This window comes from Psittacula echo (genome assembly GCF_963264785.1).
Source record: "Psittacula echo genome assembly, chromosome: 3".
Lineage (NCBI taxonomy): Eukaryota > Metazoa > Chordata > Aves > Psittaciformes > Psittacidae > Psittacula > Psittacula echo.
Window position 1 is genome coordinate 45,451,405 of NC_137736.1, and position 13,981 is coordinate 45,465,385.

The 13,981-nt window shown below is 39.1% G+C and overlaps 1 protein-coding gene across 4 annotated transcripts in view; it reads right to left on the minus strand.

Moving 5' to 3' along the window:
* Positions 1 to 13,981, minus strand: part of CNKSR2 (connector enhancer of kinase suppressor of Ras 2) — a gene marked incomplete at both ends in the record, with an annotated part of 218,763 nt that overhangs the window by 121,145 nt on the left and 83,637 nt on the right. For all 4 annotated transcript variants that reach the window (XM_080614176.1, XM_080614175.1, XM_080614174.1 and 1 more), the window contains 2 exons: positions 662 to 721; positions 7,275 to 7,394. In XM_080614176.1, the coding sequence (XP_080470302.1) occupies positions 662 to 721; positions 7,275 to 7,394 (180 nt within the window). The remainder of the gene's footprint in view (positions 1 to 661; positions 722 to 7,274; positions 7,395 to 13,981) is intronic.

Below are 13,981 nucleotides of genomic sequence, written 5' to 3' on the forward strand. Positions count from 1 at the left end.
CCCCACAAAATGATCAGTTTGCTCACTTCCTAGCTTACAGCCAGATCTCTAAATATGGTGTACAAGGGAAAGAGGTGGTATTTCAATGTAATTTGAAAAGTACTCTATTATGGTTTTTTGCTGTTTAATACCTTCAGTGAGAACTAGTACACTGGTAATAAGTGTTCCTTTCTATAGGCATTATTCAGAAGTTCATGCAGAAATGTATGGTTATTTGTCAATGTGGAGGGATGTCCCCATTTCCATGCATTTATTTATTGCAAAATAAAGCTTGATAGATGGAAAAATATAAAAGCTGTTTGTATAAAACTGCAGCGAACTCCAGCATATCAGCCTATACATAATAAAGACATTTATCTTTTATTCACAGAGCAAGGCAGCTCCAAGACAGTTACGTCCTATCTTGATCAACTGCAGAATTTTAGATGTCTTGCAAGAACAAATCAAAACTGATTCTCCTGGTCATCAACTGGAAACAACTCTTTCAATTCTGAGGAAAACAAGCACAAGCGTTTCTGCTGTCCAACATGCTATTGGTCCTCAACAGCCAACTAGCACACTTTTGCAAGCAAAATGTAGTCTATAGCAAAGGGAAAGCATAAACCACAGGTAAGGTCAAAAAGGCTTCCAGGCCTGAACATACAGTATTAACAATACTTACATTTTCTGTTGTTCCAGTAATTACATGGAGACCATCATATGTTGATTTAATGTACATACCCTAAGAAAAAGACATCATGGGAAAGAATTTTTAAAGTGTTTCACAAACCAACACCATCCAAACATAACTTGCACATCTCTAAAAGAAAAGACTTTTTTAAAAAAAAAGAAAAAAAAAAGATTTGTGGACTTTTAATATATGCCATGAGGAACTTGCCTCTGGATAGGAAAGTGTTTTTTGACACACTTCGAGAAAAACAGCCCAAATTAGTCTGGCCCTAATTAGCAATAGGAAACTAAATTTTTGACCACAGCCATCTCCATAAATACTCCCCAGTTTTTCCAATCCTACAAATATAACTTCAACTACAAATATAACAACACCTGATTATAAAAAAAGTACCAGAATAATAGCCTTAGGGTGATCCATTTTGCTTTAGAAGGTAGAGCAGGCTTTAAAAGACCTGGAGTCTCTGGTAGGCAATGCTGCAAACGTAACTTTCAAACTGATAAACCAATGCTCTGAAAAGAGCCTGAAAAATGGCTTTAAGACTTTTTGATAGCCTCACTCATCTCAGTGAACAGTTCAGCTGTAAAACTCAGTGACAAAATCTTACACATCAACTTTGTTAGCTATTTCGCTTTTTCCCAAAAAATACAGAAATGGAGGGTTAGCCTATGAACAGACAGAAGCTCCTGCATGAGTAGTCAAAGACAGTGCCTGAAATACTTTTTTTTTTTGTCAAGTCATAATTCAAGCATTTTAGAGCATCCACTAAGACAACAACAGAAGGAAAAAGGAGAAATAATTGCCATACCCTGAGCATTAAACAACTTCTGAGGAATCTCCTTTCCCACCACCAGTTTACAGAAAGCAGGTAAATACTGAGGGCTTGAGTATACATTCTCTCCATAACCTACTTTTCTTCTTTTAACCAGAGTGCCCAAAATAGTCTGTTCCTACTTGAACAGAGTGCACTCATTGGTGATTAAGTGTGGTAAAGAGGCAAAGAAGATGTATCAGGTTGGACTAATCTAATCTGGGACCAAAACTCACAGACATTTTGGTAGTAGGAAGAAGAAAGCACTCCCCACTTAAAGAGGATGATATCCCTAGTGAAAAAAAGGGACTTTATGAGTTTCTGTGGACAGGGGTCTCAAAACTAAACTCATATTTTGCTCTTCAAAATACACAGCAGTAACGGCATCAAATCCAATTGTCATGTTAGGCTGCCACAGCTAGGACAGGACAAAGCAAGAATCTGCTTGTTATTATACAGATAGAAGCCCTTGGCATCATCCTTCAACTCCCAGCTCCTCTATGCACCTTCAGCAATTTTTCCATTGATTGGCTCCACGCACACAGTTTCCCACTTCACCCAGTTATAGCAAATATAGAATGGCAATTTCTTATACATTTATCCTCACAACACCCCTGTGAGGTAGGGAAACACTAACATACATTTTACAGACAGGGTAACGAGCCACAGAAGAAGCTGAGATATGCTGGTATCCATTATTTGGTACACATACCTACCCTCAAACCACCAAAAATAAGGGCCTAAATCCCTCTCAGGTCACCCAAGTTACCTGACCATACAACCTGTGACATGGCGAGAGGTGAAATCACAGTGAATTTGTGGTGACAGAACTATGAGCTAGGTCCCCACACAAAGCAATTTCTGAAGAAATCATGTCTTTGCTTTCATTGACAGTGCATTACTGCTTTCAACTGAAAATATCAGGGTGAAAGCCGAGGATAGTCTCACGCTTGATGGCTACACGGTGCTTAGTTTTGTGTAAAGCATTATTCTGAAGGACAGTAAGGTCATCAAAGTGTGCTATCATGGTGGAGTACAATTTGCATCCAATCTAGTCTTTTCTACAATTTACATCCAATTTAGTCTTTTCTACAAATCTAAAAGGCTTTGAAATAGCAATAGGAAAGAAAGAACTTTTGCAGAATTTTCTTTGAAGGCTAAGATCAGGATTATGCACATATTAGGAAAGAGTGGAAAGAATGAAGCGGCAAAACTCCCACCACCACCACCCCCCCGATTGTATTTATTCCACACGTGTAAAATTCATAAATGTTACACTAGTACCATGACATATTAATTTTGCAAGAGACAACATAATCCTGCTTACAAAGCAGCTTTTAAATGGGGGGAGGTAACATTTTGCAACAGAAAGATGAGCTTCCCTTTCACCCATGTTCCTCCACTTTCTAAGTGAACAATATATAGGAAACAGTACAGAGAAGAGAATGTTCCTGGCTTACATTGTTTGATCTGGAACAGACATAAGAATACCACAGACATTTAGAAGCTTTCACCTCTGCCTTCTTGTGGCTGCACAGTATCAACAGTAATTTTAGTGATCAAGAATACAGGGAGGATTAGTGTGTGTGGTGTTCACTTGTACTGAAACAAATTGGCAGATACACATCTTAGGTATCCAAGGATAATACCATGGTCCCTATGAATTTACAAGAACAAGTTAGGTGAAATAAAAGGAAAGATAATTAAAAAATAACCATAAGGTAACCACCCTTGTAATCAAGATCAAATGTATGCCTAGATTAAAGATAGGGTAACTCTTGCTTAATTCAATCAGAGATTTTCCTCATCAGTTTTGCGTAGAAGTCTAATTTCAAACCAATCATTAAATACCTTTTGCCTTTTTTTCTGATATACTTTTAACATATTTTATGCAATGCTGGATGGAAAAGAAGATACCAATGCCACTTATCACACACACATAACTGAACTTTTACTTTCACTGTGAAACCATCTTAATGGAGTTCCCCCAAAGTTTCATGAGCCTTCTTAAGCCCAAACAGTTCTCAGAATCTCTTTATAAATTTTTCCCAGCTCCTCCAGCATTTCAAACTAAATAACTCAGGAGAAATATTAGGAACAGTAGTACACCAGATTCCTGGAAAATACTTTCAAGATAGGGATCAGCAATACACCTTTAATCAGCTCCCACACCTTGCTGTACCTACAACTTGTATTCTATTGCATCATATTTTTTACATGACAGGCTCATTTTGTGTTTGACTGAACAGGCAAAGAGGAACCTAGAACAATCATTCTAACGTCCTAGCGAATTCACCTTTGCATTTCTGAATCTTGCAAGCCAGGTGAATAGCTGCAACTTGAAATCATATCACAGTACCTAAAATGACTAGGATTAAAATGATAATATGAACAGAAAAAGATTGAAACTCAAGATTAACCCTTGCCACAGTTCTCTAATATTCTGTTCTATGTTAAAACAAAAGATAAAATAGAAACAGACTGTTGAAGAAAAACTTCCAAGGAAAACGTGGTTACCTGCTTTTGTCTATCAAAAGGAAAAGGTGTACAGTATTGTGCTTCTTTGCTAGTGTATTCACTGTTTTCAGCCAAGCACTAATTTTTTTAAGTCTGTTCCATGGCAAAATATACTACTTAAGCTACTCAGTCTTGTCTCTTTCTAGAATATCAGTAGTGTAAAAGCATATAAAATTAAATTCTGCTTACTGATAGAGATGGAACAAGTTCCAAGTCTTCAAAAAAAAAAACAAACCAAAAAAGGAGCATAGAGCATGCTGGTGACTGCAAAGCTGATCACATTCATCCATTTTAGGCCTTTAAAAATAATTTTCTAACCTGAAAACCCTCTTTTCACCCTTACTTCATAGCCACTGCTGGCCGTATCTCTTCCACAGCAACACTCACTGAAGAACACATGTATGCAGCCAGTCACATAACCACACCTCGGCAACAGACCAGAGATAGAGATAAAAAAAAAAGAAAACAAAAAAATGCAAAAATAAAAAAGCAATACCAAAACCCACCCATAACATCGCTTTACCCAGTAACAAGTTCCCCTGCAACACACCCTAACAACATTTTCTGCTTGCCAGGTTATTTGGTCTGGTTTTCTAATAAGTGTTAGCTAGTTTTAATATATGTAAGACATTTTAAATCCTGTGACACATTTACCTGTTACTTCTGCATTAAGGTATTAGTCTGACAATTTACATTTACCTCTGACTGATAGTTACGTTTCTACAAGAAAAGATCAAACATAGTGAAGGAACTATTTGTGCTGATCAAAACATTCTGATAGTGTTCCAAGCTGTTTCAAGTTGTAAAAACGCCAACCATTTTCTTAATTCCATCATACATTTATCATATGACTTTAGGGAAATAGCATTGTTTTCCAAACTTTTTATTTCCTTCTCTTCTCCATTCCTTTTCCTCTCCCTGATCAACTTTAGCTTCTCAAATATTAAATTTGTGACAAGTTAGATACTTTGTTTATGCTAGGTGACAAAAAAATCTTCCCAGTTAGCAGCCATCCTTGTCCTCGTCTTTCTGCTTGAAATCTTTCCATGTTTATAGAAGATTTTATTTAGTCGTTGGTAGAGCCAGCACAGAACTGTCACGTGGGTCAAAAATCTAGAAGAAAGTTGACAATAATCCATTTTTCCACCTCCATCATTGCACAAATCCTGAAGAAGGTCCAGGAGTTATAGAGCTTCACATTCATTCAAGTGCTACTAAAGTGCAGAGGATATTCACAACTCCAAGCTCCATCAGCAATTCTTAAATTTACAGACTTGGCATTCAACAGGACGGTATTGATATGCACCCACTGCATCTTAATTGAAAAACATTAGTTCAAAACCTAAACAAACAAAAGCCAAGCAACCGAAAAGCAAGACTTTTCTTTAAAGCACCAAGAGCAACCTGACAAAGATGGCAACAGTGGCACTGTAACAAACTGAAAGGTATGACATTCATGCTTCCGGCGCAAATATATTGTCCTTGGTGCCTGCTCTGGAGAGCTCACAATCTAGAGAAGACAGCACAATAAAGAGGCAAAAGAATAGTGGCATATAGGCAAGGATGAAGGGGAAAAAATATGACTGTACCAAAATAGCACGTATCCTTCTAAGGCTTGTGTACTGCATAGTTGGCATTTTCCATTGTTTAAAAATACATATAATTATTTTTATGACAACAACATGGTAATCCTTAGTCAGCACCAAGTCCCTGTTCAGTTGGTTCATAAACAGATATTAAAAGAAAAAGCCCTGTTTCAAAAGCTTCCAGCTTAAACAGACAAGACAGACAGGGGTGTAAAACAGAGGCACAGAGTGGGAGGAGATTCTTTATCTCATCAGCTACCCAGCAGGAACAGACCCATGAAGCACATTCTTACTTACAAAAATACCACTCAACATTTTTCAGTCAGTGGGGCTTAACACCACCCTACACAAAGACTTAAAAGAGGAAAAAAAAGGCAAAACCAAACAAAAACCAGTCATGAGACAGAAAGGAAAAGAAATAAATGTTCAGATAAAAATGGACAAAACTCGAGAAAAGGTGATCAAGAGAGGGAGAAGCAGATCTCTTCATTACAGTAAAAGACACGATTTCAAAAAGTTGCAGTGAGCTGGTGAAAAGGAGTTGAAATTATAGGAAAGAGGGAGGAGAGAATCCATGCAAAGCTGAAATCCTGGAGGACTAGTTTGAAATGGATTCAGAGATCAAAAGAAAGCCAGTGGGGGATGGGAAAACAAAACCAAAAAGCAGACTAAAGCAAAGGATGGGGCAATATTTACTCACCTATACATTTGGGGGTTCTTATACTTTAATTGTGATTTTCCAAAAAGAATGGATAATTAATCTAGTGTATAATTGCTCTAGATAACTTGGCATGCCAAATTTGTAAAAAATCCAAACCAAATGCCAAAACCCAACAACAACCAACCTACAATCCAAAATGCTCTTCAAAACAATACCATCCAAACAACTTCAAAAACCTGCTGCAAAGAGTACAGCAGTAATCCTTATTCAAGAAAATACAATGAGAATAAACTTGGACAGAACTTGAAAAAGTTATTTAATTAGGCAAAAAATTATTAACTGTACTCTGATCACCTTTTACTACCTCCAAGGATTGTGGGAAGAGATATTATTAGTGATGTAAAGTCGTACTGCTGTAATTTTCACCAGTGTTGGTTTTTTCCATGCAGTGGGTGTTGGATACTTAAGTAAACAAAAGGTCAGTGGTCAACTCTTGAACATCAAACACAGGATGGCTGCACTGCACTGAGCCTTTACAAGCACCTGATTAAGCATGCAGAGTTCTTGCAATAAATTCAATAAGCTATTTCTCAGCAGTGCTGTAGAGCGCTTGAATAACTTATAAAATAGCATTATATCTCAGAGATACTATGAAGCATATTCCAGAATTTGACAGCTTTTGTGTATAAGCCCACGCAAACTTCTTGGTTGAGTTCATTTTAGTAATTTAAATCCCTTCAGACTTCAACATCCTAGAACAATCTGAACAATTTTTCAGAAGCTGGTATAAATGGCAAGAACTTCTCGCTCATTTCTCCCTGTTCTCTAAACTCTTTGCATATATTGGTCAGCCTTACAAAATACTTCCCTGTTAGCCCAGCTGCATGAGAAACGGAACTAGCATGAGAAACTATTTTCAAACCATTTTCAGACTTCGAAATAGAAAAGGTTAAAATCTCCTACTGTTTTCCATATATGAAACTTATTCTCATCCTGGGTGATGGGTTTGATTAACTGCGTACTTCTTACCAGCCCTTCACTTGGCTTGATGTTTGTAAGCTGGATCACTTCAAGGTGGGCAGACTGGGAAACCAGCGGATCAGAGGAGAGTGAGATAATGTGATCACAGACGCCAGAGAGAGTTTTACACTAGGAAAGAAAAAAAAGTCACAATAAGCATACCACTGCTAACTACTCACATATCAACCTACAACTTAAACCACTGCATTTTTAAAGTACATGCTAAATCACATTGCTGAATCTACAAGGCAGAGGAGATGAAGGAAGAGGGGGAAAGGCCTCAGACAACAGAACCATACAAAATCACTTCTCTGTGATGACCCTAACAGATGCAGCATCAGACCAGGGAAGAATAAACACAGAGAAAAAAGGACTGCCTGAGCTGCTCCCTCGTGCTCTCAGTGTTAGATGCCCTGCATCTGAGCTCTGCTCAGGCATGCACGGAGTGTGTGGTAAGCTCCAACCCTGCTCTCTGCACACACCTTTCACAAAGACATTAAGTGCCCCAAAACCCCTCTAATTTCCGTTGACCATGCAAATGTTCAGCACAGACCAAAATCAAGCTCTTAACAATGACAGGTAACTCTCATTAACTCTGAAGTTTATTCTATACTAATAAAATTAGCTAACTGACTTTGGACTGAGTTTCTCACATTCTACTGCTGCCAACCATGATTTACTATTGCAGGTATGAAGATTACAACAAATAACCACTTCACTATGGGATAATTCTTAAACCTGTTATCCTTGGCAGCCTCTTCACAGCAAGATAGAAATAAAAAGTTTCTAAAAAGGATGGGACTGTCAAACAGGTTCTGTGTATCTCCTCATCTCTCACTCCCTGAACACTCTCTTCTCAGAGGCAATGAAGCTGTGATTTTTTTGCTATCATTATCTCATATGTCACTAAGCAGGTGATTTTTGAGAGGTTCAGTGTTCTCTGTAAAGTCCCCTTTCAGCAACTAAAACTGCTTTCTCGGTTCAGGTTTCCAAAGGTGTGTTTTGTCAGGAAATTCAGGGATTAGAACATTTTTCTGGTCCCATAACTGTGGGTACCTCCAAAACCAATTAAGAACCAGCTTAACTGCTCTCAAATTCAAAAGATGAAAGCAAACCAGTCTCCTCAAATGACTGAAACACAACTGCACACAAATGCTGCATTAACCACTTGTTAAAGATTGCAAAGCATACTTCTGAAAGAAAAAATTCCTACAACAATGCTACAGAAAAATAATATAAAGCTGGATATAAACTCCTTGCCAAATTAACATTGTCATTCCAAATGTCAAACTACAAATATTTTATGTAAAAAGAAAGTAAAAAAATACCTGATAAAAGTAAAAAAAAAAAAAAAAATCCAGTGACAGTGAAATCTTAATCCTGTTACAGAACATTACACTGGTAATTTTTATTTTCTCCTCTTTAAATTATTTACAGTTAGAAATTTAGCTGTGCATATCAATGGCTTACTTTACTAAATTATACTGTTTCAAAATGAATAAACAGATTCAGAAGCAAATGGAAAATATACCAAAATATAACAAAACTTATGTTACCAACATGACCTTTGTTCAGAGATAATATTACCTTCAAGCATAGACACACACATACACACACCACCCCTTCTGCTTTAGCTGTATTTCATGATGCAGGATCATTACTGAAAAAAGGAAGTCAGGGAATATATAAAAGGGGGTTAAGAATGATTTGTACTTTATCTGAATTAGGAAGAAGTGAAAAAGTAAACTTTATTGCAAAATTCAGCTTTTATGGCTTTTTGAATACATGAAAATTGCTCTGACCTGACATTTTAAAAGGAAAAAATTATATAAAATTCCATAATAAAAATGAAAGCTTAGATTTTTTTTTGTGTGTGTGTGTTTTTAGATACAATGCTGGCATGCTATTTGTATTTTCACAGAATCACAGAATGGTTGAGGCTGGAAGGAACCACTGGAGGTCATCTAGTCCTGCTCTAGCAGCTCAAGCAGCTAGAGCAGCTTGCTTAGGATTGGGTCCAGACTGCTCTTGAATATCTCCAGGGAAGGAGACCCCACAACCTCCCTGTGCAACCTATTCCAATGCTCAGTCACTCTCACAGTAAAGAAGTTCTTCCTCATGTTCAGGTGGAACTTCCTGTGTTTTAGTTCATGCCTGTTGCCTCTTGTCCCACTGTCTGGCACCACTGAGAAGGGTCTGACCCTGTCCTTTGACACCCTCCCTTCAGATACTTACACACATTGATCAGATCCCCCCTGAGTCTTCTCTGCTCCAGGCTGAACAGGCCCAGCTCCCTCAGCCTTTCCTCATATGAGAGATGCTCCAGACCCTGAGTCATCTGGTAGCCCTTCACTGGACTTGCTGCAGGAGCTCCACGTCTCTCTTCTACTGAGAAGCCCAGGATGGGACCCAGTATTCAAGGTGAGGCCTTACCATGGCTGAGTATAGAGGGAGTATTACCTCCCTTGACCTGCTGGGCAGTTCTCTTCCTAAGGACACCACTGGCCTTCCTGGCCACAAGGGCACATTGCTGCTGGCTCATGGACAAGTTGTTGTCCACCAGAACCCCCAGGTTGCTCTCCCGAGAGCTACTTTCCAGCAGCTCACCCCCCAGCCTGTTGTGGGTTACTCCTCCCTGGGTGCAGGATCCTGCACTTGCCTTTGTTGAATTTCGAAAGGTTCTTCTCTGCTCACCCCTGCAGCCTGTTCAGATCCCCCTGAATGACAGCACAGCTCTCTGGGGGGCAGCCACTCCTCACAGCTTTGTATCATCAGCAAACTTGCTGAGAAGTCCCTCTATCCCCTCACAGAAGTCACTGATGAGCAAGTCAATACTGGACCCAGTACTGGCCCTTAGGGAACACCACTAGTTACAGGTTGCCAATTAGAATCTGTGCCACTGATCACAACCCTTGAGACCTGCCATTCGGCAGCTCTCAATCCACCTCACCATGCACTTGTCCAGCCCACAGTTCCTGAGCTTGCCTATGAGGATGTCATGGGAGATGGTGTTGAAAGCCTTGCTGAAGTCCAGGTAGGCAACATCCACTGCTCTCCCCTCATCTATCCAGCCAGTTGAACCATCGTAGAAGGCAGTCAGGCTGGTTAAGCTGAATCCATGCTGACTACTCCTGATTTTCATGTATCTTGTTACTGCACTGACAATTATTGAAAAACTACTTTTAGAAAATTACAGAACATTCAGTTCTCCACATGCATACTAAAGAGATCTAAAGTATAAATTATTCTTTGATGATGAAACCTGAATTTTTCATGTATCTTTAGGTTTGTATTCACCCATACATACTTCCTATTTATCTCTTCTAAAACTACTAAATTTATGGGGTCCTTGGCAGTTTCAGAGGAACTTCGCTTTACAATGAATTAATGTATGATTTTTTTCCTCCTATTCCCAACTGTTACGTTGCAGAGAGATGCCAAAACACACAGAAAAGGAGCGTTCCTATCACCTAACACAAGGTATGCCATTTCAAGTTCACAGACGTAGCTCCTCAATAAAAAAAAAAAGTCCTTGGCTGCCTTGACAGATGATGGGGAAAGGAGTGAGGCAAGTCTAGGATGTGGCATGGAAGAGAAGCCTAAACTGAGATGCATTAAATAGCTCCTTAGAGCAGCTGCTCTCCCTCTGCTTCTTCAAGAGAGGGGTACAGACAGTCTAAAACAGTAAGCCTATGGAGATCAGCATTCCAGAATGGTTATACTGGTTGCAATCTTAAAAAAAAAGTAGTGTGAATATTCCCTAGAGGAACTCTGGGAATACTGGATGCCAAGTTACTACAATAAAAAAACCGGCCATATGCTCCTATGCATTTCTATAAGATTATTGTCTTTAGGGTCTTGTGGTTTTATTTCCATCTTAGATATTCATACTGCCGTCCAACAGCACAATATCATGCCCATTCTAAGCACAATAAATGAGCCACAGCAAAGTCTCCAGAAAAAATCCTGCAATGAGAGGATGCTCTTTCAGACTGAGGTTTCAAATTCTATGACCTTTCCAAAACCAGCCGCTACAAGAAAATATCTAACAGAAGCTTGTTTGTGTTAGAATACTTACAGAATCTTATAACTTCCCTTAACTGTTATACATTTAAATAATTTTAGTTAAATACTCCTTAGTTAAAGAGTTGGATTGTAAGTAGGATCAAGTGTCTGTTGGGGTTGTGTGAAAGGCAAATTTTCATGAATTTTCATTTTCTGAGCTTAAGCAGAGACAGGACAGCAAGAAGCCCACCATCATATAGCAGGTATCCTCTCCCCTTTCGAAAGACAGAGTACACAGGGTCTCACTGGAAACATGTCCAGAGGCTGACACAGAAAAGATAATGCATTTTTCCTTGCCTTTACTCTCAGAAACATCTTATTCACAGTTTTTGGGTTGGTTTTGTTGTGTGTATCTGTGTAGGATGGGAGAAGGAGGAGGAGGTAAATTCAGCTCCAGGAAGATATCAGAGCTTGGATGGTTCTGGGGCACATTCACAGGGTACAGCTGTGTCAATTTACAACAAAGTTTAACCAGTGGTTCTGAATGTAGTTACTGTGCAGTTCCTGCCCAGATTACTGTTGTTGACTTCACTGGCCAAGGCTTTTTAATATACCAATCAGAATAAGTCAGCATACAGAAAAAACAGCCTTTTCATCAGGAGCAGGCTTCCTCTCCATTAGGCTTCTTTATGGAAAAAGACCTTGGACCTATTCAGTGGATCAGGAACTTCCATGGCAAAGATGCTGCCACATGGCACAGGAACAATGTTAATTTAATGGTGGCAACATGCTGAATTCAGAAAGTTCCCATAGAGAACTATGCTCCTCTTCTTAAACAGTTCACACTGTGGCTCATCAGATTCATTCCATATGCATTCAAGCAACAAACCTGCCTAAATCTAAAGTTATGTTTGATGCTACTTCTAGCTTGAATAAGTTTTCCCTAAGCTCCCCAAATTTCACTGGAGCTTTCACCTTGGCAGATGCAAGCCAATTTTACAAGTTATGTAGGTGCAAGAAATACAGGAGGGCTTATTATTATATTGTTATTATTAGTAAAAAGTTTTAAAATTATTGTTTTGTTTGATGGAAATTAATGGACTCGCGTAATAGTGGCCACTCAATTGAGTGTAAGAAAAGCACACAAAAAGTGCACATTTGCTACTCATTTTGCTCCTATTTATGACTGCATTATTTCTCAGCATAACAATTCAGTACAAACTGTAGTGTAGACATGTATTTTAGTTTCACTAAATAAGATGACAGTACAACTCACCTTTTGTCTCATATGGTAGCTACATCTCGTTACTTTGTAAATCTACGCTTCTGTTTATGAACACATTGCGAATGAGATCATGATCCTTCATCTTTTGTAACTGTTGAGTCCCTGCTGCAATTCAGTACTAGCTACAGTACAACTCACAGGAAGATGAGCATCCAATTGCTCCTACAAAAATCAGGAGGCATTAAAAATGCCCAGCCTTTCTCAAGCTCCACTCAGCTTTTCAGTGTGCAAGCTATCTAAACAAAGGAAAAGGATTTGGCCAGATCAAACGAAAAAAAAGCAAGGTATAAGAGGTTAACTGAGAGAAATTAACAGATTACATTTTCTCCTTTTGTCATACTGTCCCTATTCTCACTATCAGCCTTACAGCGATGACTTCAGTTCTCTTTTGCAGTAACTCTTCCCTGCACTTTATTACCAAATTCTCCTCTGTGTTCAGTGACAAACTTACAATTGCAGATTGAAGCTACACCACAGTCTTTAGATGCAAAGCTAAATGATTCATGGGAGGATGAAAAACGTCACTACACAGCATCTAGTTGTTTGGTAGAAAATCAAGGGGAAACATTTTTTTTTTCTATTCAGCAGACAACTAATTTATGCTCCAGAGCATGAAGAATGAAAGATAATACTTAGTTTGTACCTCTACTTTTGGGATATAGTGTACCAATTTTTAATAGATTTTCCACAATTGCTTCTTCTTTCAGCCAGGAGGATAAGGACCTAGAAATGACTAAATTAGAATTGCACCTGTTCTGATTATCTGTGGCTACTTCAATTTGTGTTGGGAAAATGACTGTCCTCTGCAGCACAGTGGAAGTACTTAGGTGTCATGGCTAGCTTCAGAGACTTCACCGTGGCCTTTCATCAAATTGTTCATCTGTTATCTGTTCAATTCAGGGAGCTCTAGGATCACCAAGCATTTCTGGTCAAGCAAACAGATTTGTATTTGCTCCTTAATTTTACCCAGGTCCTTAATTTTACCCAGGTTAGTGACCAAGCTTTAACCCATCATGCCAAGTGTGTGCTCGCAGCCCAGAAAGCCAACCGTATCCTGGGCTGCATCAAAAGGAGCATGACCAGCGGGTCGAAGGAGGTGATCCTGCCCCTCTACTCTGCTCTCCTGAGACCTCACTTGGAGTATTGTGTGCAGTTCTGGTGTCCTCAATATAAAAAGGACATGGAACTGTTGGAACAAGTGCAGAGGAGGGCCACGAGGATGATCAGGGGACTGGAGCACCTCCCATATGAAGAGAGGCTGAGAAAGTTGGGGCTGTTGAGCCTGGAGAAGAGAAGGCTGCGTGGAGACCTCATAGCAGCCTTCCAGTATCTGAAGGGGGCTTATAAGGATGCTGGGGAGGGACTCTTCATTAGGGACTGTAGTGACAGGACAAGGTGTAACGGGTTAAAACTTAAACAAGGGAAG